Genomic DNA, 27,637 nt, shown 5'->3' with positions numbered 1-27,637 from the left:
TAATAAAATGACAGACTTTATATGACCGTGTATTGTCCAGGAGAGAGGTGGGCAGTTCAAGATGTACATTTCTGGGGAAAGTCTGGGACTGCAAATTTGCTGGTGTTGCTCTGCAGTGTAATTCAAGAATGGCTGGATATAGCACTCAGACAGTACAACTGGGAGTAACTTATATGATGGAGACTGTGTGTGAGCAGATCAGGAGTGGTAACTTTCACAGCAAAAGAGTGTAAAACGACCCTAGTTTGAGAACTGAGGGGACACAGCTGTTCATCAGTCCAAATTTTACCCTGAGTAATGTCACACACACAGTACAATACAGTGTTCAATTACAACTTAATTTACTCTTTTCCCTTATGATGCATCTCTCATTCCATGCACAGACTGGATGGTATGTGCTGTATAAAGTTGGAAAGTGAATAGGACACAGATGCCTTATATGGCACAAAATTCTATGATCAGTTATGATGGTGTAAACCTGGAAAAATCCATTGAGCACAAAGGAGTTAATGTAAACCACCGAAACTAAAAGCACATCTGGCCCCTTAGTGGGCAGGATGGTCAGTGTGTAATGAATGAGGGAATGTTGTCTAGTAAACAAAGCAATGGAGTGCCATGCCTCATTCAGTATGCGGGATGGATAGTATGTGATCAAAGAGGCAGAATCTCCATTCCCTGAACATTAAGGATAAAAATATTTAGCTGCCTCTTCATTCACTGCACACTGTGCAGTTTGTGCAATGACATCCTGATGCAGTAGCCCCCTGCAGTCATAGGAAAGCCTACCACTGAGTTCAGTGGGCTTTCAACCTGAACTTGAATAAGGAGCCCTGCGGGGGGGGGGGGGGGGGGGAGGGCAGTGATCACATAATTAAAGACTACATTGTAACGCATACACAAAAAGGGTGGAATTAAACCTGGCCATTTCCTGACTTTCAAGTTCCTTGTGATGATGCCTTAACATTCTAACAGTTTTTTAAAAATGAATAATAGTCTTTAGGTGCATGTCAATCATTAGTATTGGGATTACATACAGAAGGAATTTATAACCGTTTACTTGTTTTTTTTTTCCTTTTAGGACTCTAGTTAAGGCATAAGAAAGAAGAATGGGAACAGGCAATGCTTTATACTTGGAATGAGACCACACCAGTGTGCACTAACGGTACCTGTAAGATTTTGCATGATTTATGAATAACCTACAGACAGAAAGCAAACCTATTTTGCATTAGGCATACCTGTGACACACTGATCAGGTCTTTCTCTTGGGGATTCCTGGATGTTTAATAAAGTTTAAGCTGCAGCTGGAGTTTTTCCCATGTTCAGTACACAGATAAGGGGTCTCTTCTGTGTGGTTTTCCTGATGTCTGAGAAAGGCTGAGCTCTGACTGAAGTTTTGTCTCCATTCAGTACAAATGTCGGACTTCTCTCCCATCTGGGTTTCCTGACGTTGAAGAAGGTTAGATCTATTAGCAAATCCTCTCTTATTCAAAACATCTATTATATTTCTCACCTGTGTGGACTCTCTGATGTGTAATGAGTACTGTGTTCCCACTGCAGCTTTTCCCCCATTCTGGGCACTCATGGGGCATCTCACCAATATGGAGTCTCTCATGTGTAAAAAGGTTTGTGCTCCATCTGTGACTTTTCCCACATTCTGCACATTTTAGGGTTTTTCTCCTGCATGTAATAAGGTTTGAGCTGCCGATAAAGTTTTTCCCACGTTCAGAACATTTGTAAATTTCTTTTCTGTGTGGGTTCTCTGTTGATCAGTGAGTTTTCTGTCCTCTCTGACTTGGCGAGTGGATTTGTCCTGTCTCTTCCTCTGTTGCCTTTCTGACATGAGCTGACCCTCATATCCTATACCTCTGTGAAAGTTACTAGTGACCCCCCTTAACAGCTAGCAGCCTTTATGTCAACCTAGGGGGAATCAGATACCTCACTACACAGTACCCTGAACTTTTGAACTGTCTTCTCTCCTCTGCCTTGAGGCAGAGGGAACTAGCCCCAAGCCGGTTTTCACTAACCAGATAGCAGAAGCACGGGTCTGGCAACCACCAATCAAGTGTTAACATGGCAAGGGCCTTTGTCTGAATGTGTATAAAGAGTCTGTAAAATGTGTGTAAAACAGAGTTTTTGTACCAAGGTGCAAAGCTCTCCTTTCTTCTGCAGAATAAAGCAACCTTTTCCTTATCCCTGTCTGACTGTTATTGGCTTTCAGCTAGGCGGACCCGATATTTTGGTGACAGTTGCTGGCGACCCAGATGGGACTCTCCTAGCTCAGACATTGGACTCCGGATGGCTGCAGCGAACTGGGAACAGTGCCAACAGGGTGTTTCAGCTCTTTTCTCTGCTTCACTGCGGCCCCTGTGGTTCGTGTACCGATAAGGTGAATCCTAATAGGATAAGGAGACACTATCTGGTTCTGGTTCTGTTCTGGTTAACCGGTTAATGAATTTCTGTCTTATACATCTGGGTGTTAGGGGTGTGGACGGAACTGAGCCTCTCATTCGTAATTTCTCAGAGTGGAAGCCATCACATGCGATGAAGCTCTGAGGTCGAATTGGGATCCTTCTGTCCCGTCCCCTGTAGCGGTCAGTATTAATAAAAAATCCTGTAATAGAATCCTATTAGGCCATAATTCCCTCTGTTCTCTGTGTAATTCTCTGTTAGAGTGTCAGCAGGCAGATGGGTGGGTCTCTGGTAAAACCCTCTAAGAATAGTCCTTTAAATTATATGTTGAGGAAATGGCCCTTACCCGGTGTTCAAAAAGGGATGTCAAGGAAACGTTTTTTACAACTTTGCACCCACGATTGGCCAGCCCTGGGGACTGCATGGCCCAAGTATGGCTCCTTTGATATTTCTACCCATTTAACTCCCTTGCGCCTGACATTGAAAAACCAAGTGCCGGGGCAAATGGACTATTGTTTTTTGTGAAACGATGAGGCTCATCATCACTTGAAGAAGGTACAAATTCAGGCCCCTCTATTCCCGAAAGCTTCTGCCCCTCACGAAGCTGACGGTTGGAAGAATATCCCCCTCATGTATTGCCCTAGACCACGGCCACCCCCGGCGGCAGCATTACCAATTGTGGCAAACCCGGTACCCTCCTCAACGGAGCCCGGCGCAGCAGTTCTACCAACACAGATCCCGCCAACAAAGATTAAGGACGCCACAATGCAGGTCAGCAAATCAACTAGTGGAGCCACCAGCAGTGGGTACACTACTTCCCTGTCTGTTCCCATCCTTAGTCCGTCCCATACAAGGAAGAGGGCACTCTATGGGGAAGAGGTAGTTAATATCCAAGCACCCCTCTGGACCATCCCAGTCCCTATGGGATGGGAATGTTGTAGACCATTATGTTCATGTCCCCTTTACCACTGCAGACCTTATAAACTGGCAAACCAGTACGCCTCGCCTTAGGGACGACCCGGACGTCGTTCACAGGCGATTCCGCGCCATTTTCCAGTCTCATAATCCTGATTGGCAAGACGTGGGCCAACTTTTAGATTGCCTATTGTGCACAGAAAAGAAAAAGCGGGTACTAAGGGGGGGCCGGGAGGCTGCAGAGGCCGCCAATAACGGTCGCAATTTTATAAGGCTCGTCAATCCGCCCCATTAAAGCCCAAATGATTTAACCCAACAAGGAAATCTAAAAAAATTCCTAAACTATATTTTGACAGGCATAAAACAAGCAAAAAAACCCACTTTAAATTGGACAAAGGTCCATAATACTGTGCAAAAAAAACCAAACACCCTTCTGACTTTTATAAAAAACTTTGTAAAGCATTTTGTATCCATACTAATATAAATCACAAGGCCACGGACACACAGTCCACGGTCAGGCTTATTTTTATTTCCCAGTCAGCTCTGGACATCAAAAAGCGGTTGCAGCAGCTCAAGGGCGCTAAAAAAAAAATCCCCGAAGAAACTGGTAAGCATGGCCAACCGGGTATATCATACACAAAAAAAAAAGTTCAAAAAAAACGAACAGGTAAGGATGCTAGCAGCCCTTGTAAACACTGGAAATAAAAAACAGGAAGGGTGGCAGGGACCCCCCAAGTGGCAACCAAAATCAAATTATGGGGGAACCCCAAGACGCACCAATAACATATGTAACTACTGTAAGCAGCTTGGCCACTAGAAGAGAGAGTGTCCAAACCAACCTACTGGACAACAACCCCGTCGCCCAGACCGACCTCAACAACAAATGGCTGTGGCAAAAACAAACGCTGTTAATAATAAGAAATGACGGCAACCAGGGGGTCCTCTTGTCACCTATTCAAATGATTTTACCACTTATGTTTGTTCCTCCACAGACCCCCAGGTTCGCCTAACATTGGAAGGAACTGCCTATTCTTGTCTTTTGAATTCAGGGGCTGCCCTTTCCACTGTTACTGCCAAGCCAAACAAAAAAAGCCTCACAAATAAAAGCATTCCGGTAATGGGTATAGGCGGAAAGCCATTTAACTATTCCGTATTACAGGAGGCTGCTGTAAAAATCTCTGGTGTCTCCGCCTCCCATGCCTTTCTGCTAGCCCCGGATTCCCCAGTTAACCTCTTAGGCAAAGACCTGTTGTGTAAACTACGTGCTCAGATTTTCTTTTCCAATGACAAAATCATTCTTCGGTTGCCTCAAACCCAACTTCCCCAGCTGTGTGCTGTTCTGGCCCAAGTTTCAAAGGACTCAATCCTGCCTGCGGACCCAATCCTACCCAAGCAACTCAAACAGGAGGTAAACATCTCCCTGTGGGGCACTTCAAAGGCAAACTTGGGTACTCTCCAAACAGAGCCAGTGCATATAACCTTAAAGCCAGGCATTGACATTCCTCGAATTCGTCAGTATCCCATCCCCCGAGAAGCTCTGTTTGGCCTCCGGAGTCTTATCACCACATTCCTGCAGTTAGAAGTGCTGGTTTGCACCAAGTCTCCTTTCAATACTCCCATTCTGCCTGTCAAAAAACCTGACATGGGAAAAAAAAAAAAGGTATATCAATTTGTCCAGGACTTACGTGCAGTGAATAAGGTTGTTCAAGCTAAACACAATGTGGTACCTAACCCCCACACAATCCTGACTGCCATTCCAGCACGTACTGCTTGTTATTCGGTAATAAACTTATATAATGCTTTTTTTAGTATTCCTCTAAATAAGGACAGCTGGAATATTTTTGCATTTACATGAACGGACCCCAAAACTGAAAATAACGTCCTGGTTTTTTTCTCCAAATCAGGTAACACTATTTACTTGCTAAATTGCTTGGCAAACAAAAAACATAAAGTATCTCCTTCTAAGCTGCAGTTTGTCAAAAACAAGGTAACCTATCTTGGTCATGTGCTCACCCCGGAGTATCAAGCATTATCCAGTACCCGTATTCAGTCAATTCTTAATATTCCCAGACCAAAAACAAAACGTAAAATGCGAGAATTTCTAGGCCTTGCAGAATTCTGCCGTTCCTGGATTCCAGGCTTCGGGGAAATAGCAAAACCCCTCTTTAAACAAATCACTCATAATGCTAAGAAACCCCTCCACTGAAACTCTGGGGCCATCAAAGCCTTCCAGGAAATTAAAACAGCTTTGGCCTCAGCCCCCGCCCTTCCCAGATTATCGCAAACCCTTTGCTCTCTATGTACATAAGCAACTTGGGGTGGCCTCTGGTGTCCTTACTCAGGCTTTTAAACCCAAAAAACAACCTGTAGCCTATTATTCCCAAAAATTAAATGCTGTGGCACAGGGCTTTCCTGGCTATCTCTGAGCAGTGGTTGCTGCTGGTTTCCTGGTACCCCAAGCAAAAAAAATTACCTTGGGCTCATGCAGCCCAACAACTGTTAGTCCAAAAGGGCATGCAACATTTAACCTCTCAAAAATTAACACATTTGAAAGTGTCTTTATTATCCAGGACCAACTTAAAAATTAAACAATGCCATACCTTAAACCCTGCAACCCTCTTACCGTTCCCGAACAACGATCACGAGCCCTCACATGATTGTCTTCAGGTAGCGCAACATCAAAAAAACCCTCAAGTGAACCTTTCAGATGTGCCCATTCCAAATGCTGAACTGAAGCTGTACACTGATGGTTCTGCATGGGTCGTGAAGGGCCAACAGGTATCTGGGTTTGCTCAGTTTAATGTATTATAGTCTGCTCCCCTGGGACCTTCCACCTCAGCCCAGGCGGCAAAATTAATAGCCCTCACCCAAGCATGTAAGTTGGCAGCAGGTCAGTCGGTAAACATATATACTAACTCGAAATATGCCTTTGGTGTTTGCCATGCCACAGGCCAACTGTGGGCAAAGCACGGCTTTATTACCTCCAGTGGCACTAAGGTGGCATATGGGCCCCTAATTCTAAAATTATTGAAAGCCATCTAAGGTTGCCATCGTCCATGTTCGGGCCCATCAAAAGAAAAACGATCCCACCGTCTGTGGGAACTGGCTGGCTAATTCAGCTTCAAAAGCAGCCTCCCTACAGCCTTATGTTACCAACCAAATAGTTCTCACATCCTCCACCCCACCAACTCCAGTCCCAGCCCCTTTTACCCCTGAGCCATTAGAGGTCGAGCGTTGGGAAAGCACGGGGGCCACCAAGACGCCAGGGGGGGAGTGGCAACTGCCAGATGGAAGAAGAGCCTTGCCCCGAGCTGCTTTGCGGCCTGCCCTATTTAAACTACACCAAAAAACGCATGGTGGCACAGAGGCCATGGCAGCTACTGTGACTAGATTTTGGTATGCCCCTGGGGTGTTTCAGGAAGCCAAACAAGTCCTTGCTACTTGTGACATCTGTGCAAAATTCAATCCAAGGGGGGAACCTAAAGGCCCCCCCAGAGCCAGGTTATGGGCATACACACCCTTCAAGCAACTTCAAATCGACTACTCAAAAATGCCTAAGTGCCAGGGCTACAAGTACCTCCTTGTAATCGTGTGCCAACTAACTGGTTGAACTAAAGCATTCCCAACTAAACAAGCAACCGCCTTAAAAGTAAAAAAAACCTTATTAAACCATGTCATTCCTAGGTTTGGCCCCTCCTAGGTCTATTGACTCTAATCAAAAAACTCATTTCACTGCCTAGGTTATTCAAAACATTGCAAAAGCCCTAAGTATTGGCTGGCTTCTACACACCCCTTAAAAACCACCATCTTCAAAACAAGTAAAAAAAATAAACCAGACTTTAAAACTTAAACTCTCTAAGCCGTGTGCTCAAACCGGGTTAAAATGGCTTCACGCTCTGCCTTTGGCCCTTTTGGCAGTTCAAACTGCCCCTAGAGGCTGGCTCCGTCTCTCACCCTTTGAACTTTTATTTGGCAGGCCATACACCAGATTTGCTAATCCAGAACTATAACTAATTTAGCCACTTGGGGTAACAAGAAGCTAACCAGATATGTTGTTTCCCTCCAAACCACTCTCAAATCTCTCCACAGGTATGCGGCTCAATTTCAGTCCCTACCCGCTAATGTCCCTGCCCACCGGATCGCTCCAAAAAACTGGGTCTATATAAAAAAGTAAAAACACAAGCCTCTCCAACTCCGGTGGGCGGGCTCTTTCCAGGTCCTTCTTACCTCTCACACTGCCATTCAAGTAAAAAAGCAAAACACTTGAATACACCACACCCAAGTCAAGCTAGCCCCTAAAACGGGGCCAAAAGCAAACAACTTCAAACCTCAAAAAAGCACCGCCAGCTCTTTCCACCGCAACCCGAAAAAGCCAGAAGCAAACAATATCTAAAAAGCTGAACCTCTCAAGAAACTTCTGTTCCGGCAAACAAAGTCCTAAAACTTTATAACTATGGGTTCTCAAACGGTGCTGCAGTGGCTATTGCTTTTGGGTTTGCCCCTTGTACAAGCTAACCCACACCCAGCCGCTAAACCTCTTCAGCGAATGGCCACATTAAAACACTTGTCTAATTGTTGGCTGTGTCACAAAACCCGCTCTAAAAAACAAAAAAAATAGGGTTGTGGGCTGTACCTGCAAATCTCTCTAAAGTACTCTCCTTACAGGTAGTACGAAAAACGGAATGGGCATGGGTTGGGGAATATCAATATAACAAATATAAAAAAAGGTCTAAAGTTTGGCATTATTACTAAGCAGCTAAGGGGGTCCCTCTTTTTAAAGTTCTTAAAATCGGGTATAACCTGCCCCTTTGTTTAAAAAATGCTAAAAACAGTGGAAGGGAAGTAGGCTACCTTCCCCTTAAAGCCTGTGACCAAACCCTTCGGTCTAAGATCAAAAATAAAACCCTTTACCCTTTAAACACCCCTAAAAACGCCCAAAACCCGCCTTGTCTCCTGCACATGGCCTTTACTGTAAAACCAACAGGCATTTGTTATCAAGGGCAGTGGTTTCCCTCATTCCTCCCGTTAGGCCCCATAAATAAAACACATATGTATTATATAAATATTTACTCTGGCATTCTGTTGCCCCACACATCCCCTAAAAGGATGTCTGAATGCCTGGAGCCGACGAAATCACTTGCAAGTTTCACAGCTAACATATTTGGGGTTACGTATTATGGGGCCATTTTAAATAATACCCATGCCCTAAAAAAATTAAATGTTTCCCATTAAAGGTGCTAGAACCGCCTAGTGGGTAACTCCTGGCGCTGGAATAAATGGGTGGCCTGGCGCCATCAAGTCACGGGTAATACCCTTACCCTCTATTTAAAACCCCCTGGCTTGTATTTTATCTGTAGCCACAGTGTCTACAAAGCTCTCCCTCCAGGTTGGCAAAGTCGGTGTGGTATGTGGCCCGGGTGTTACCAAATGTCCAAGTAAACAACACATTAAATTCCAGCCAAATCCTCAACCTGGGCAGCTATTCCCATAAGTTTTTCACCCCCCCTATAAAAACTGAAGCAAAACGCACCAACAATCCCTTAATAGTCAAACAAACGGGGTTTCGCTCCTTTGTTCATGCGCTCATTCCTAGGTTGGGGGTAGCCAAGCTAAAAAAAGCAATGGTAAATTTTCTGCAAAACTAAAAAAAAACAGCTAATGCATCAATAAACGCTTTCCAAAAGTTAAAACAAAAAATTAATAAAATGGCAAAAATAGCTTTGCAAAGTAGTTGTATGTTAAATGCCATAAATGCTAAATTGGGGGGGCTTGTGCTCGCATAAAAAAAAAATGTTGTTTCTATGTTAATCATTCTGGCTTAATGAAGCAGGATTTACAAGCCATTAAAAATGCTGCTGTTGTTTTCCATGCTGTATCTCTTAATCACACCTTTAGTTTTAAAAACCTCCTTCCAGACCTTGGGTCATAGTTTACGAGGCTCTTTCAAACAATTGTTAAATAAATTCTTTTCTTTCTTTTCTTTCTATGTATTATTTAAATAATAATACAATGTGCCAAATGCCTATGTAATGCTATAACCAAAAGCTCTGCTGTCCACAAAAAAACCCAGTATCTATCCCTCCAGCTTAATCGCAAATTGCATAACGGGCCTGACAATTTTTAAGCTTGTCAGGCCCGAAAGGGGGACTGTAAAAGTTACTAGTAACCCCCCTTAACAGCTATTAGCCTTTGTCAACCAGTAGCCATTAAAAAAAAGCAAATACCTCACTACACAGTAGCCTAAACTTTTAAACTGTCTTCTCTCCTCTGCCTTAAGGCAAAAAAAACCTAGCCCCAAGCCAGTTTTCACTAACCAAATAGCAAAAGGTCTGACAACCACCAATCAAGTGTTAACACGGCAAGGGCCTTTGTCTAAATATATATAAAAAAATCTGTAAAATGTGTGTAAAACAAAGTTTTTGTACCAAGGTGCAAAGCTCTCCTTTCTTCTGCAAAATAAAGCAACTCTTCCTTATCCCTGTCTGGCTGTTAGGTTCTCAGGTAGGTGAACCCGATATTTCGGTGACACCTCCGTCCAGACTCTGAGCTTTGAAGCCTGATAATATCCTGTGTGTTTTGACCTTCTCCAGATCTTTCTGTGGCTGAGAAGTTGCCTCATCTTCACTCTTGATGTCATCACCTGCTGGAATAAAAAGGGAATTCTGTCATTATTCATTCCCTCTCCTGCATTGAAAGGAAGCCTTGGAATGGTACCTTTGAAGTATTTCTCCCTAATAAATCTGTTCATCGAACCTTAAACCCAGGGCTAAAGATCCCCAATTACTCTCTCAGAGAGGAGGAAAACATGAGAAGAAGGCAACGGAGAACAGGAAGAACATGATGGGGCTGATGCGAAGGGGGATATTAAGCAAAAAGAGAGGGCGAGAGAAGAGGACACTGTGATGAAAGGATGGAGAGAACTATTGGGTCTTTATCATTTTTGAAGGTGTTTAATTTTGTTTTTATTTTAACAAGAAAGCCGTGAGGGCAATTTGCCTTCAGCTTCCCCATCAAAAACTTGCTAGGGGACCAGGAAGAGTGGGAGAATGTGCTCACACACAATGTACTTATATTAAAAATCTCACTCAACCACTTCCTACTATTTTCTGAGCCTAGAGGCCATCTGTACATCCTGTGCTGGTCTACTCATCTAGCAGAGTACCAGAGAGAGTCACTGGAGCACCTCTGCTGTAAAATGGATCATTCCTTTCTACCTTATCAAGTACTTGAACATCCTTCTAAACGACAACATAAATATAAGAGAAAACTTTACTCAACAGGAATAATATATTTTGAGTCTGACGTTCAGCGTATTAATGAAAGGTGGCCTCTATTTTCATTTATTTCAGGCAGACTGTAATCTTTTGCTTAGGTAGAAGAATCCCATGGCAGAAAAGAATGCTCAGTGTTACAGCACATGCACAACTTTAAGGCAGGGCCGCCCAGAGGATTCAGGGGGCCTGGGGCAAAGCAATTTAGGGGGCCCCTTCCATAAAAAAAAGTTGCAATACTATAGAATACTATATTCTCGTGGGGGCCCCTGCGGGGCCTGGGGCAAATTGCCCCATTTGCCCGCCCCCCCCTCCCCGGGCAGCCCTGCTCTAAGGGATAGCATAATACAGGCTTTGTCATTGTACAGCAAAATGAACAGATGAGGTGAGCCAGACCTGAGAGCACTCATGACACTGACAGCTTTGTTATGATTCCAACTTTTTACTTCATTTGTTGTTGGTCTCTGACATGAAATAACTTATTCCTCCCCAAGGAACTCTTGGGATCTTCCTTGCTCTGGAGCACTAGAGGTACAAGACACGTGGCTTTGTCATTAGTTCCATGTAGGAGACTGGGACAACTCTGGAATTAAAACTCCTATTCAGAAGAAAGAAAATTAGTGTGATGCAGTGCTGGGGTGATATTAGATTCTGCTGGGATAACAGAAGTGAACATGACAACCCCATAACACATGAGCTTTTATTTAGGAATTGATCATGAAACTCAGAGATTGGTATGAATAACTTCAGAGTTCTCCTCTGCAAATAAAAGAGGAGGAGAGATTCTGGAGCTGACACTGCAATTGGCTCTGAGCTGGTACATTGTCAAGGAACAATATACAGCTAAGTTCACCATCCCTCCCTGCCTTGGGCAGATGCAAATGAAGTGTTCAGGAGATAGCGAATTTAAGAAAGAAAACATCAAAGCCCAAACCCTCAGGCAGGCGAAAAGGTGAACAGCCACTGTTTCCTTCTGCACAGGGATGTTTCCAGCTGTTCAATGATCTCTCTCTGATAATGCAGCTGCTGCTATTTCAATGAATGATGGCTCCTATTGAACTATTATACTTTACATGCAAACATCCTCTCAACCCCACACCCCACCTCAAAGCAAAAAAGAAAACTGTTAAAAGAATGATAAGGTTACAAAATCAGGCACTCAAAAGTTAAGAACAATGGGGCTGAATAAAGAATCCACAGGAGACTTCACTCAGGAATATCCTAACTTTTGAGCACTGAAGTTTGCAAATGTAACATTCTTTTATGAAGTGTGTGTGTGTGTGTGTGTGTGCGCGTGCATGCATACGTGTGTGTGTGTGTGTGCGCGCGTGCATGCGTACGTGTGTGTGTGTACGTAATTTCCCTGTTTAAAAAAAAAATAAAGCAAACGGAAAAAACAGACATTCTACCCTATGGAACATACATATGGGTCATCAGGAGGGTTGGGACCTTTAGATTCACAGCAGAGACCTCTACCACTTGAGCTAGAGAAACTGGTAGATGTAGTAGGCTGTTACCCTCCATGTGGACCACCCTTTAGACAGGGATGAGAAACACACTTTGCCAGTGGGTTTTACAGTGATTTGCTGGCAACAGAGGAAAACAGAAACTCAGGGCTCCTGGTTTCAATTCCACATTCCACACTAGGAGCACTTCGCTGGCATGGCACCCTGGTATTCTTATACAAGTAAAGTGCTTCTAGCATAGTCTCATGGCTCTCAATATGGTGACTTTTGGGGGCAAACTTACTGATAATCTGACTGATGAGTTGTGACAATCAGGGTGCAGACACCCCAAGGGGAGAACAGGGGATCTGAACCCAAAAGACTAAGCAAATGAACCAACTGATTGTACACAATGTTAGTGTGTATCGCAATATGCCAAGTAAGGTCTTTTATGAAAGCTTGTAAGGTTGCATTTGTACTAAGAAAAGAAAAAGCCTTAGAGTTCATTCTTGAAGGGCACGTGGAGATAAAAATATGTAATAGGAAGACATGAGAAGTAATCTATTGGCCAGGAATGAGCAAAACTATCACAGGCATGGTGTGGCTACTGAGACCAAGGTCATTCTCCATCTTAAAAGGTGGAGTTTGACGACAGGCTGACTAGGTAGCTGCAAAACAGCAGGCTCTGGTTACTATGCTCTGCCATGTTTAAATATCAAGATTGATGGGCCTTGTGACATTATCTGATAAAATATAACCACATAGATCATTGTTGCTACCGTTTTATATTTGCAATAAATCTTGTACAAAGGTTGTCAAGTAAGGTGTTGATGGAAAGGTTATGATTTGCTGAATATAATTATGCTATTTGTGTGCATGTATCTGTGATGGGTTGGGTCACAGAAACTCCCTTGGGATTGCCCCTTGATGTGCTGAGACTACCTCTGAGCCTGTTTTCCCTGGCAGCTTGGGACTTCAGTACCCTGTCTTGTTGAGCCAGACATGCTAGCCTGCTAAAAACACAGACCCAGGTCTGTACCACATCCCCCACAAGCTGCAGACTAAACTGAAAACAGCTTAGAAAGTGCTCCTGTCTATAGCACCCAGATACCCAGTTCCCAATGGGATCCAAACCCCAAACAAATCCTTTTTACTCTGTATAAAGCTTATACAGTGTAAACGCATAAATTGTCCGCCCTCTATAACACTGATAGAGAGATATGCACAGCTGTTTGCTTCCCCAGGAATGAAGTACTTACTCTGGGTCAATTAATAAGCAAAAGTGATTTTATTACATATAAAAAGTAGGATTTAAGTGGTTCCAAGTAATAACAGACAGAACAAAGTAAATTGCCAAGAAAAATAAAACAAAAACATGCAAGTCTAAGCCTAACACAGTAAGAAACTGATTACAGATGAAACCTCACCCTCAGAGATGTTCCAATAACCTACAACCAGCACCCCTGCACCTTGCTGGGTCTGTGAAGAAATGTGGCTGAGATAGAGTGAAGGCTTTTACCTCCGAAACTTTAACCCATTAACTCATAGGCCTCATCAACTGTGGTAATCTGTCGCCAATGTCCCCATCTTTTTACATAACCTCTAATCTGAGTTGAAACCTCAGCATAGGGCATGTTCCCTTTTTCCTGAATGTCCTGAAACCTTCTCCTGTACACTTCATAGGTCAGTTTAAACTTCTGCTACAAAGCTTGTTTACATCAGGCATAATCTTTATAGTTCTCTCTGTCCATGAGGATGAAAATGTCCAAGGCCATTGTCCCTGATAGTAGTATAGCCAGATACTGGACCATGTCGTCCTTCCCACTTTATTCAATTCAGACCCCACCTCAAAAGCATTTAGAAATACATCCATGTTATTCCCCTTCCTGAATTGATCAAATAATCAACCATGTGCCCCACTCTAATATAAAACCTTACCAGTGACCTCATCAGTATTCAGGTAGCATAATTTCCCAAATGCACAGAATGTGAGCCAATCAGATCTGCTGATGTAAAACAGATGAGGTCACTGGTAAGATTTTTGGATTAGAATGCAGTTTGATTAAACTGAGAGTTCATATTTCCTTTTCTCATCTGTTGGTGTTGGAAGTGAAAGCCTTATGGTACATAGGAGTGTGTTATCAACACTCTTGTAGGCTACATGATGGTGGAAAGGAATACAGAGATCTTTCCCCTTAGCTTCTTTTTTCCATTCTTTGGTTGGAGGGGGATGTGTCCTAGTGTAAACTTACCAGACACTAAATATAATTTGTTTGCCCAAATCTATTCATTCTGCCAGAGAAGGCAGGTAGACTGGTGGGGTGGGGTGAAGAGTGTGATTCTTAGTAATGATACTTTTTCTTGGGTTAAAGATACAACCAGGAATTGCTGACATGCCCACAAAAGTGCAAATCTTAATGCAGTCAATATCACTGTGACTGGGGTTCCGCTATGGTCACTCATCATAAAGCTAGTGGATATTCCAATACTTAGATTTACCAAGCCAGAATAAAACAGTTTCTTTATTACCTTACTGATTACTCAGAAATCCAAACAAAACAGTTCCCTTAAAGTGATCCAGCCTCAGGTCTCCATCCAGGTACCCACGTCAAATATGATGAAAATTTCTGTAAATCTTATTTCATCATATTAAAGAAAAGGTTCTACCAATCCCAAAGGATCGGACACATCACCTCCCAGGTTAATGAATGTTTCAGATCTTACCCAAATCACGCTACAGCCAATTCTTATTAACTAAACTAAAATGTATTAAACGAAAGAGAGAGCGCGTATGGTTAAAAGATCAATATACATACAGACATGAGCTCAATTCATTGAGGTTCAGATTCATAGCAGAGATGGTGAGCTTTGTAGTTGCAAAGTATCGGGGGGAACCGTGGTAGTCTGTATCCACAAAAACAACAAGGAGTCTGGTGGCACTTTAAAGACTAACAGATTTATTTGGGCATAAGCTTTCGTGAGTTAAAAACCTCACTTCTTCAGATACCCATGAAAGCTTATGCCCAAAACTAACTGCCAGCTCTGCTTTTGAAAAGCTCCTCCCTTATCATTACATTGAGACAGCACCACTACTTGCAAACTCGGCACAAGTTTTCAAAATGCAGCTGCTTTGAAATAATACCATTAGAGGCCAAATGCTGCTCCCATGGGAGTTCCATTAACCTGAATGGAAGAAGGATCTCTCTCTCTCTCTCACACACACACACACACCCCCGCCCACACACCCACCCCCCCATTTGGGAAGCATGTGTCAGATTCTGTTTTCTTCCCAAAGACCACTTGCGGGGCAGGAATGGGCTGGTTGTGAAGGAAAACAGTAGCCATCTTTGCCCCTTCACATAGTCTGAGGGCTCCAGTACAAGCTGAAGTAGCTTCACAGGGTAGTTATCTACACTCAGATGTAGTGGCCATATAGGGGATATCCTGGGGACTGGAACTAACCAAAGCTATGTCATTCTTCTCCTTCCTAGCACATGTCCTACTCAAGGCTGGTTGCTAAGAGCTATTTCAACTGCTCTCTGTCATGCTGGGGATCTGCCTTACATTGGGGAAACTCCTTCAGCTGCATGGCCTAGTTCTGCTATTGGAGCAACATGAGGGGTCCTGTTGGACCGGTATGTTTTTAACCAGCTTAATTATAGGACATATTATGATTTCTGGTAATTCTTCTATATGAGAGAATTTCCAGTCCAAAGGGCTTTGTGACTACAAAAAGATCAGGGGAAAGGTTCAGGGTAACAAAACAATTAACTAAATTTTTGAACCAAATCACAGTCTATGGTAAAAACAAAAATTCAGGTTTTGATAAAAATGTGTGGGTTTTTTTTGTTTTTGTTTATTTTGAAAATCAAAACTTTTTACCAAAAACTGAAATATTTTACAAAAAGCAGGTGGGTTGGTTTTTTTTTTGGGGGGGGGGAATAGGAAATTTCAAAAAGTGTTAATTTTTTGTGTGCAAATCATAATTGGCTTTTTCCAAACAGCTCTAGTTGTATCCCTTTGTCTGCTTATCTTTTTAGGCCTTGAACCTGCAACTGGCTTCATATGGACAGACCTTTGTATGCACATAGAGGCCCGGATATTCACCGGAGGCCGGGGGCGAGAGAAAAAGATGGATATAAATAATGACACATCAGGCTATAATGGGGAAAGTTCTTCAGCTGCTGCTCACCCTCCGATTAGTAAGAAAGGGAGATGCCTCCCTCAAAGACCATATACAGAGTGCAGAAGCATCCAAAGGACAGGATAAGGTCACAAGACACAATGCCGGTTGGAAAGCATTTTTTATTTTATCATGACAATATTTTTTCAGATTGTTTCCAGTTACTAAACATGGGTTTGATTTCAAAAACAGTAAAAAAAAAAAAAATTGTACTTAAAGATGCACTATTTTTTTTCTCTGCTAGGTTAATTTTAATGTATATACCACCCCTTCTGTATAAGGCTTGTGTGCTGATATATCATCACTTCGCATATAGCCCCCGTGCAATTCATGCAAGCTTATACAAAGTACGGCCTGCACCGTATAGGGAATTGGCTCTACTATGTTTGGTCAAGCCCTTCCTCTTCGCCCATGTCAGGAAACAGAGAAATCGTGAATTCCATATCCAGTTGTGGGTTTCTTAAATAGAAATCCCTGAACATGCTATGACATTTCTCTCAGAATCCAGACTGTTTCAAGGCAGATCCCCATAAGTCACTAGAGTTAATTTTGAACAGTTTAAATGACATAGGGAAGGTCTCTGTGGCCCAGACCCTCAAAGGTACTTAGGCTCCTAACGTCCATTGAAATCAGTGGAATTTAGGAGCTTAAATACCTTTAAGGATCTGGACCTCTGCTCACATTTCAGACCAGTGAGGGAGTCAGCTTTCTCTTCACAAAAGATTGTTGCTGAACCCAGACCTTTTGACATCTTTCGTTTAGGCACCTGGAGACCTTGAGGCCCTAAATTCTAGGTCAAGGTGATTTTCCAGAATGAGTAGGGTGACCAACCATCCAGGATTGTCCTGGAATCTCCAGGAATTAAAGATTAATTTTTAATTTAAAGATTGTCGTGTGATGGCACTTCTAGGAATACGTCCAACCTAAACGGGCAACCCTAAGAATGATGCCTCTAATTCAGTAACCTATGAGATCTGTTTTGCATGTAAAATGGCCCTTGCACATTTCATAGTCCATCTTATTACGTCACCATTTCTAACTGGCTACAATTGAGTCAGAATATAAGCATGAAGTCACTTCAAGCTGTGTTCAAGCATTGCACTTGCCCTAGGTATGCTGAGCTTTTTGCGGGGCAGGTCACGCCTGTTATTGGATTAAGAGTGGCAGTTTACTTAATGTTTTAATGTAGAGAAGTCGGTCTGCAATTTTGGGCATATATTTAGAGTCTAATTCTCATTTTCACAAGGAGCCCTTTAAGTGGGAGTAAATTATATTTATACTGACTTTAAGTTGCCAGAGTGATGCAAAGTGGCTCTAGCGTAATTGAGAATCAGATCCTTAATTTATAAATTAAACATAAGATTGCTTTGGGCAGATCCTCAGCCGGTGGAAATTGTCAGTGGAGCAACAACCATTTACCCCCTGCTGAAGCTATGTCACCTTCACTTTCCAGGTGTAAGGGTGTCTGGTGGGCACCCATGTAGAAAAAAACAAAGAGGATGTGTCTATATCCCAAACCATGCTCTTTCCCAAACTAAATGTAGAAATTCTCTTTCCCCTTATAGCCCCTTTAGCTGCCTTTTGCCTCCTGAATCCTGTAGGTGGAGGGCTTGAGCTAAGTCCATGTAAAACATACCCTTTTCCACCCCAAGTTTTGAAATGGTGAAGAAGAGGCGTATGGAAAAACACCATTGCTCGTAAATAACTTTTCCTCAGCAACTCCAGTAGATTAATGCATACTAACAACTGTTTTAAAATATTTTATTTATTAAAGGTTTAAAATAACATAAAATTAATATTAGCAATTTTGTGGCTGAGGTTCTTGTATTCTGTGACCTTACAACTTTGACATGGAGGGCTCAAAACATTACACTTTTGAATTAGAAACTTCATAAGTAACATTTATAACAGCAAATTGTCTCATAGGGAAAGGTGTATAGAAATATCAGTTATAACCATATAAACTTTGGGCAGTGGGACAATATTTTACTATAAAGGGGGTTCATTCTATTGTCAAGATTATGCTTAGTGATCAAGAAACAATATATAAGCAGTTTCATTTTCTATGGTACTCGTTGAAAAAATATCACAATTTCTTTCTTTAGTAACTGAGAAACTGGGATAGTACCTTTTTAATTCTGTTAAATTACTCCTAATACGCACATTTTTATTTGCCCTTAAGTAAGTTTTTAATCACCTTCTTACCAAGGTGTAGCACCATTTAGCAAGATCATTACTGATACATTTGCTGGGAATGTACAATATATTATCTATTCTGCTCTAGAATACAAGGCCCAGTTGAACAACAAGTTCATCCTTGTTATCTGCAGTAGAACTTCAGTGCAAGAGGAGCAACACCACACTTTAAATCATGAAGCTGCAGTTTATTTAAAAACAAACAGAAAGCCCCTCCCCCTGCCTTTTCCAAGTTGCATAAGGATTCATGTACGATGACTGATTACACTGGTGGATTTTTTTTTTTTTTTAAACCTGGGAAATTAGGAAGGGGGTTTTGACTTCATCTTAATTTGATGAAGAAAATCACATAATAACTGGTTACAGCCTGGCCTTTCAAAAAGATCAGATAGTTGCAACATTTCTGGAAGTAGTGTGATGATTGGTGCTGAAAATGTATAAATACACATACAGATATGTACACTCACCCCCACACACAGAGGTGCACCAGGTCGCCTTGAAAACATCATGCAGCAGCAAAAGCTGACCAAAAGTGCCCCCAAGAAATGTGGCCTGGTTGTCAAGTTTTCCTGCAAATGTATTGAAAAACCTCATTTTGCAGCAAATTCTCTGGAAACAAATTGACTTGTCAGTCAAATGGCATATTCAGATTAATGGTGGTGATTTTTAGCAGGGGTATTTAGTTTAATTTAAAAAAGTATACAATTTGTTATTTGAAAGCTAACAGTTTGACAGACTTTCTATAACACAGAAATCATTTGACAATGAAACGATATTCAGTGTTCCATAGCTTCTACATACCACTCAGCTTATAGCTATAGCCTGATGTGTGTGTACAATATTGACTAAAACAAGAGTACATCGGGTTCAGCGTATCTCAGGTTAGTTTCCCGAGTAACTATGACAACTCTCCAGCATTCTGTCACAATATGAAGTGGTAACTGCATGGTAAGTCTACTGGATACTAACTGATCCTATCCTGTTTTGTGATGCTGTGGCAAATAAACTGTCATGATTGTAAAGTATGTGACCACCAGTTTTGTCTTCAAAGTTGCTTGTTCATAAAGGGCAATGGGGGAGCAGGGAAGATTCTAGGCTATTGCTGAGTCCCACCTGTGGCAAAAGGAAACTAGATGTAGCTCTGATTGGTCAACAGCATTTCGTCTGTCAACAAGATGATACAGGGAAGTGCAGCCATTACTTTGCACAGGAATAAGCATGCTGCCTCAGCAAAAATCTCTAGCCCAACTGGCCTCCGCTCATAAAGATGCTATCAGCCCATTTCTGCAACCTTCCCTCTGGGTGAGTCATGTATACTTATGACTCCGCACTGGATGGAAATTTTTTTTATTAATAGTTTATTCAACAAAAGATGCAGCTTTGATCAACCCAAACCTATTCACAAATGTGACACCAATAATTTTGGCCATGGCAGGAAGAGAAGGTGATGGTGCTGCTGCTATTGCCACCCTCCCTTATGCTCTTTAGTCCAGTGGTTGGGGCACTCACATGGGATGTGGGAGATTGAGGTTTAAATCCCTGCTTTGGAAGGGACCCACGGTGGGTTTTTTTTTTTTCAATTCACCAAAAATTCCAAAAAATTTCACATTCTTTGACCCAAACCAATTTTTTTTTCCAAAACTGCCACCAAACTGAAAAATTAGTTTTGCCCAGCAAGTGTAATGCCAATGAGCCAATAAGTGTGATTTCCTACAGGATCTCTTTAAAATTGCAACTTTTTAAAATAAATAAACTAAACTGGATTTGGCTTCATTTTGTCAAAAGGAGTGGGAGGGCAAAGGCAAAGCAAGCATCTGTTTCCTTTTTTTAGCGAGAACTTCCCCCGGCTTTGAGTTCACTGAGAAAGAGTGGCTGTATGTTGATGAGCACAGTGTTTGGAGACCACTGCAAAAGTCCCATAGACTGTTGGTGTGAGGTGGTAAAGATCTCAAGAGCCCAGGGAAATCACTGCAAGCCCGAGCTCAGTGAGAATTTCCACCAGGTCGTCAACATAAGCACCAGAACACCATGGCCAGAGTTGTCCTTGATGAGACCTTGTCTGGTCCACAGAAAGATCTCAATCAGGAGATGATGTTCTGAGCCACATGAAAGAGAGGATTAAAGATGTAAATTTTATCATACTTATGCTCAGGTTTAGAGGAATTAGCAACCTGGTCTTTCACTCAGGAAAGGCAACACAGGTCAGGGGCTATTTGCTGGCAATGCTGGAGTTCCTCAGAGACAAGGATGAGGCTGAGAGGATGGCAGGGCAGATGGTGAAAGCTCTCCAGAATACAGTTTGCCACTTGGAACGAGAAGAAGTGGTTACAGTTGTGCATTTGCAATATCCCCAACCAGCTCTGCTGCTCTTCAAGGGTGAGAAAGAAAGGGCCCACTTTGCTCCTATGGTTGCATTTGGCAAAATACTAAGGTGCCTGGAAAAACTTAAAGTTGGTACCACCAGCCTCCTGAGTGAAAACTACTGCATCCTGATTCTCATGCAGATACAAGGGTCCTGACACGTTCAAGGCATGTGGGGAGACAGACTGGTTGGGGTGGGCATAGCATATGCGAATGACCGGTCACAAGTAGGTCTGGCCAAAAGAAGGGGATGGTGGGGATCAATATAACTCGAATCTGTGAAAATAGCGTGTGGTGTAGATCTTTCACATCAGATATGTTCAGAGCCCCACTGCTTTCAATGGAGCTCCATGTGAGCTGAAAGGTTTGCCCTGCTGCATCTGATTGTAGGATTGGGTCTGTTATGTGGGCAGGGTAAGATTTAAGATTGCCATAGCTATTTGTTTCTTTCTTTTTAAATGCTTGGATTTTGTAAATGTGCTTGGTCAGTTCATTGGTGCTAATTTGCATCCTTAACGGGACTTTTTTTAGTGAAGTTTTTTTGTTTTCAGAATGACCCAGGTTTTGTTTATTTTTAACCTTTCATTTTCTCTTGTGTGCAGGTAAATGAAGATAGTGTTTTAAATCAGTGGGATGAATGTGCCACCTGCTTATTAAAATAAAGGAGTGAGTTGTGCAGGTCTAGCTAACAATAAATCCTGCAGAGACAGCCCTGCCTCCTTCCATGTGGACCTGACAACTTAGGCGCATTCACTAAGTAGCTATATTAGTGATGCATACAAGTACAGTGCACCTGACCTTCACTTCAAACACTGTTAAAGAGTCATATCACATGACATGTCTGATCCAAGGCTAGAAAACCACATGTCCTGATTGCACAAGCAGCAGCTAAGCCAGTAGGATGCAGTGCCTGCTAGACACCTCACTGAACCTCTGTGTCTGTCTTACTCCACCTGAAAAAACGTGGCTAACAAAGTTTTGCATTTACAAAGCACTTTTTCATCCTAAGACCTCAACACACCTTACAAAGGTGGTTAAGCATTAGTAGCCCGTTTTACACTTGACATAAGTACAGAGACTTGAAGCAATCTGTAGGAAAGGTACTGTGGTCTAGTGAGAAGACGTGGTTTTACCATTTCAGAGAGCTGGGGGAGGAGCGTCTACATTCTGGGATCCACCAAAAGCCTCCTTTGGCAACTTGTTTAAACTCTGTTACTCTCATTTGGAAAATGGTCCTGTAGAGGATGCGGAAGGAGAGGTAACTTGACTCGTTCTTTTCACTTTTTAAAAGAAAAATATTGCTTGTGGCCATGATTTTTCCCCCTCTGTTGCCTTCACTGTCAGAAGCAGGCATAATTTTGAAATAATGGCCACTTCATAGACATTTGACTATTCTTGGCCTTGAAAACTGCTTCTTGTATCACATTTTGTGATGCAATGTTACTTGCTTGGGCAGGCAGAAGGCACAAAGTTGGACAGATTGGAAACTTGCAAACATTTTAAAAAGGAGTGATTTTAAAGTCTTTTAATCTTAACAAATGCTCACTCAATTCACTAAATGTAAAGAAAATGTTCCAGTTGTCAATGAGACTTAATAATTTAAAAACTGAAAGCTTAATAAGGTATCTTTTATTTATTTTTTTATACAAAAATCAGCCTTTCAATGGGACCCTATTTGCAACTCCTTGTCCACCTTCTAAGCTGCAGCAAGCTGATAGAGCAGTATGTCTTATATATATCATGTGCAATCCCTCTGCAACAGAAGTCAATGAAAAATGCCTATTGGCATCCATGAAAACAGGACTGGGCCTATTACTCAGACTGACATCAATGGGAGCAAGATCAGGATGCATGATCCACAACAAAACACTGTTACTAACTTTGCTTAATGACACTTTCTTCAACAAAGTGGGTGCAGAAATTTTCAGGGGAATTTAACTACATCTCTACCCCGATATAACGCAACCTGATATAACACGAATTTGGATATAACGTGGTAAAGCAGTGCTCCGGGGGGGGCGGGGCTCCGCGCTCCGGCGGATCAAAGCAAGTTCAATATAACATGGTTTCATCTATAATGCGGTAAGATTTTTTGGCTCCCAAGGACAGCGTTATGTGGAGATAGAGGTGTATATGGAAAGTTTGAAAGGGGAGTAACAAGCTGTTTTTCAGCTAGACAAAAATCAAAATTTCAAAGCATGGTGATGTTTTTAAATGACTGATTCAAAAACACCTTTATTAGTTTTCTTCAAGGTTTGCACAAGCATTCTCCTTCAATGTTGAGAGTAAATATAACTACTCTCAGGCCACACAAATTTTCCAAGCAAGAGCTATAGAGGTGATAAAAGAGGGCTTTTTAATGGAAGACAAATTATAAAGAGATTAATGCCTCTCCATAGTAAAGTCACTTGTGTGTGTGTTCATGCTGATAAAAAACGTACACGGCTTCTGTATATCTCATCAATCAGGGCTTGAAAGTATCAGTCCTTGGCAACCTGAGATAGAGATCTAAACCACATTCATCAGCCTTCCACAGTTTACTTTTCCTTACTTCCTTTAGGTTTGAGTGACATAAAAAATGTGGTTTCACAATCTAAGAAGGTATTTGGCCCTGTTGGTTTCATTGAGCTAGAATTTGTGAATTGCATTTAAGAAAACCTCTCACTGATTTATTTCTTTGATATTTCCTTGTCTTATCATATTCCTTTCCTAATTTCTATGACTTTAAAATCTGCAACTGTTAAGGAGGGAGGTAGGGATGAGAGTGTCCAGCTCTTAGACTTTGGATGGAAAGATGGCAGCTTTGGTTAATCCATCCTCTTGCACACCAGAATCTAGACAAAAGACCCAGAATAACCCATGCCTAAAGCTTCAGTTATGGCTTTAAAATTATCATGGTCCTATGGAAGAAAGATCGTCACATATTAAAGCATTAGTAAAAAGATAATTGTGATCATAGTAACAGGGCACAATGACTGCAGGCAGCTGTTGATTGTGGTGGATTCCCTGCTACTTTCAAGCCCAGATGCCCATAGATGCTGTTTAGAGGAGAGGAAGGTCCTTTTGGCTGCTGACTGGCTATTTCAGTGCCTGAGGGTACTTGATGCTCTGAAATAGGAAAGGAACTTATAGCAAAGGCTCACAACGAAGTACCAGATGTTGCGAGCCATCTGCGACCTTGCAATGAAAATGCGCCAGATGATCACAAGGAGGGTGGTGTTGAATGCATACTGGATGTTCCTTAGCCTGACAAATAAAAGAGAAGGACATTAAGAAAAATTACTTAAAACAATACTGAGATGCAGCCTTAACATCTTTGGATCAAACTTAAAGAGGAATTTCTGCATTGCAGAACACTTTTGAAGTGATCTTATTTATAACGTGGAATGATGTGGCCCTCCTGCCATTTCTGTTTATTAGCAAGGATATTGGTGCCTAAACAGGGGTCTCCTTTGTGTCCCAAAGCCACTGTCTCCTACATGACGATGCATTGAAATTATAATGCAATGAATGCAGTGATGTGATAGATTCAGCTACACCAGCGTGCCCCAGATGTCTTTGATTCCATGCATTCTGATTTCAGACCAGAACTGAGACTGAATTAACATCGACAGTCAATTGCCTAGGGATGGACTAAGAGATGTCCTATTGTCCATGTTTTACGCTGGTGTGTCAGCAACTTTTAATAACGTCGACAATGAGGTTTTGGTGATTGGCTTATGGAATGTTTGCAGGGATTGACAAAATGCCCCTTCAGTGGGTTTGTTCCTCCCTTGCTGCAACATCTCAGACAGGTAATGTCGGGCAATGATTCATCCTCCCCAATGGTCCACTTTCAGGGTCTGGCAGGGTTCTGTTTTTTTCCACCACCCCTGTTCATTGTGCATGTCAAGCCATTTGGGGAAACTGTGAGATGATTTAGGCTAAAATGTCATTATTATGCTGATTATATTAATCTCTGTGTCTATCTTTTGTCAAACACAGATTCTACAATTCTACACATTCCTTACTTTCCCAGTGTCTGGCCAAGATGAGTATCAGGACAAAAGCAAACTAGCTGTGACCTAGCCTGGTCAAGATTGCTTAGTCTTTTGTGTGTGTGCACTTTATTTTGATATTTTGGCTGGTACTGGTAGTGATGGAGTTTATGCTATCCATTTGGGTTACTATGTAGCTTATATGTTCCTGATTTATTATAGAAGCACTTAGAAACTAGGAATATAAATCTTTAAAAATTACTCAAACTTATGATTCATTTGTGACATCCCAGCAATGGCAACGGCCTGTCTTACACTTGTAGTTTCACAGCAGCAAGTGTTTTCCAGAGTGAAAAGTGCTGTTCCTTGAAAGGCATAACACTGGTCCTCCAGCAGAAGTGCCTCTGTCCCCCTTTGCATGTTCTTTGGCACTTCCGAGTATTTGGTCTGGAGGAGATGAGCAGGGCTTACACTTATTTTAATTTGAAAAAAGGAACCCAAGATCTTTAATTTAGAAAGTTTTAGAACCAGGGCTGGCTCTAGCATTTTTGCCACCCCAAGCAGAGAGAGGGGAAAAAAAAAAAAAAAAAGCTGCGATCGCAAGCAGCGGCAGCTCTACCGCCCCTTCATTCTAGGGCGGCAATTCGGCGGCAGGTCCTTCGCTCCGAGAGGGAGTGATGGCCCCGCCGCCGAATGGCTGGATGTGCCGAACGGCCGGACGTGCCGCCCCACCTCTTCATTGGCCGCCCCAGGCACCTGCTTGCTAGGCTGGTGCCTGCAGCCAGCCCTGTTTAGAACTTGATAGGTTCTAGTTCCAAAATACCGAATCCAACTTTGAAGCCTCTATTTTATTTGAGAATGGGAGACAGGGAGTGAGGGTAAAATCTCCCCAATCTCCAGTACAAGTGTATTTCTAGATTCTGTTTTAAAGTTTTACACAACCCCTGGAAATTGTCAGGAGTTTTACACAACCCCTGGAAAGGAGTTTCCCTAAATCCAAAGCTGCTCCTCACCCCTTTATTTTTTCCTGTCCTGAATGAACCTTTGGATCTTCTGCAGCAACAGATCTGTAACCCCTCTCTGCCACTTTGCGGGCGGGATGGGGGTGGGGGGAGATTGACTAATAACTCACTGGTGAGGAGGATTGACTGCTTCCATGATAGTATAATGTGCTGCTGCTGGACTATGGGGCCAGCCCAAACCCCCTTTTCTTCACAAGATGGGCAAGGAAATATTAGGCCAGATCCTCGGCTGATGTAAACAGTGAGCTATGACATTTTTATCTCACATGAGATCATTCTCAACTTGACATAGGTATGATTCATCTGTCCTCGTCCCAGGAATTGTATCATTCATTAAAATGGAAACCCTTGCCTTAAAAACCCTTATATACAGCTACCCAAGGCAGCTGAGGGGCTGTTGCCACAGTTGACCACGTATGGCTTACTTTCGTAAGTGCTGCTTTGCAGCAGGAATCCCAGACATATCCTCATTCAGCAAATATTTCTTCGCTCCTATGCAGTAATTTTCAATGTATTCCGACCAATGCAGCTGACGCACATCAAAGTTGAATAACTGGAATTAAAGAAAAGGAAAGTTAATTAAATGCAACAGTTGGATTTGCAGTAAGAGTAAAGCTGTACAACTTCATGCTGTGATCTTGAACTGAGCTCCACTCGAAACAAAGCCTAAAAATTTCTAAACCACAAGATTCAATGAAGAAATGTGCAATGAAAAAATGACAGAGTTCTGTGGCACCTTATAGACTAACAGAAGTTTTGGAGCATAAGCCTTCATGGGTGAACACCCACTTCATCAAACATGTGTCTGACGAAGTGGGTATTCACCCACGGAAGCTTATGCTCCAGTACTTCTGTTAGTCTATAAAGTGCCACAGGACTCTTTGTCGCTTCTTACAGATCCAGACTAACACGGCTACCCCTCTGATACAATGAAAAAATGTTACTCCAAGGCCTGGTCCACACTAACCCCCCTCTTCGGACTAAGGTACGCAAATTCAGCTACGTTAATAACGTAGCGGAATTCGAAGTACCTTAGTCTGAACTTACCGCGGGGTCCACACGCGGCAGGCAGGCTCCCCCGTCGATGCCGCGTACTCCTCTCGCTGAGCTGGAGTACCAGCGTCGACGGCAAGCACTTCCAGGATCGATCTGGGATCGATTTATCGCGTCTAGACAAGACACGACAAATCGATCCCAGAAGATCGATCGCTTACATCTGGACCAGGAAGTAAGTATAGACGTACCCCAACTCTATCATACTACTCTTCATTAGTCACCTGACTCTGCTTTCAACTCACAACCCTCCGACTTTAAAAAACTAGTTATTTCTTGCCAACTGTCTTGCATGCAGTTATCCGTATATGTAGAGTCGCACACACAAAAAAAATACCACCTTGCTAGAACAGAGACTGCATATTGAGAATACATCAAAACAAGTCCCTGTTCACTGGTGTCATACTGGGATTATATTTTTAGTGAAAATAAATGGACCAGACACTGAATCAACAGGTCCCCGTGTCAGTAATTCAGCTGGGCAGAGCTATGTTCTCTCTTGGCATCTGTGGCTCCAGAAATCCAAGAAATTGATTATTCAGTTGTTTGACATCAATTTGTCTGATTGCCTTGCTAAAGACATTTAGTTTCATAGATCAAGATTTTAAATGGAAAAGGTGTCAGCAATGCTCTCAGGGGATTATAGGTCTAACAGAGCAAAGAAACAGCTTAAACAAAAAAGAATGAAGAGGAAGTGCTTTCTTTGCAGAGAGAACTGTTAACTGTGAAGCAGGGTTTTATGAATCAATAACAAGATGGCTGATGTGACGCCACAGAAGTATTTTCAAGGAAGATATGCAGAAAA

General features: G+C 42.3%; 1 protein-coding gene and 1 long non-coding RNA gene across 7 annotated transcripts in view; one reads left to right on the top strand and one right to left on the bottom strand.

Moving 5' to 3' along the window:
* The first annotated feature begins 1,165 nt into the window (after positions 1–1,165).
* LOC128842782 (uncharacterized) lies at positions 1,166–16,336 on the top strand. Its single transcript, XR_008446114.1, has 5 exons — positions 1,166–1,456; positions 1,558–1,622; positions 2,219–2,386; positions 15,532–15,675; positions 16,081–16,336. It is a non-coding gene; the product is annotated as an uncharacterized LOC128842782 (long non-coding RNA).
* A 3,436-nt stretch (positions 16,337–19,772) lies between these two features.
* Positions 19,773–27,637, bottom strand: part of FAR2 (fatty acyl-CoA reductase 2) — a 230,340-nt gene continuing 222,475 nt past the window's right edge. For all 6 annotated transcript variants that reach the window (XM_054038920.1, XM_054038930.1, XM_054038904.1 and 3 more), the window contains 2 exons: positions 26,205–26,332; positions 19,773–24,026 (listed from right to left, as the gene is read on the bottom strand). In XM_054038920.1, coding sequence (XP_053894895.1) covers positions 23,864–24,026; positions 26,205–26,332 — 291 coding nt within the window. In that variant the 3' untranslated portion in view covers positions 19,773–23,863. The remainder of the gene's footprint in view (positions 24,027–26,204; positions 26,333–27,637) is intronic.

The sequence above is a fragment of the Malaclemys terrapin genome, chromosome 1 (genome assembly GCF_027887155.1).
Source record: "Malaclemys terrapin pileata isolate rMalTer1 chromosome 1, rMalTer1.hap1, whole genome shotgun sequence".
In the NCBI taxonomy this organism is placed as follows: Eukaryota; Metazoa; Chordata; order Testudines; family Emydidae; genus Malaclemys; species Malaclemys terrapin.
Note: the sequence above shows the minus strand (reverse complement) of the source record. Positions and strands in the feature narration are given on the sequence as shown.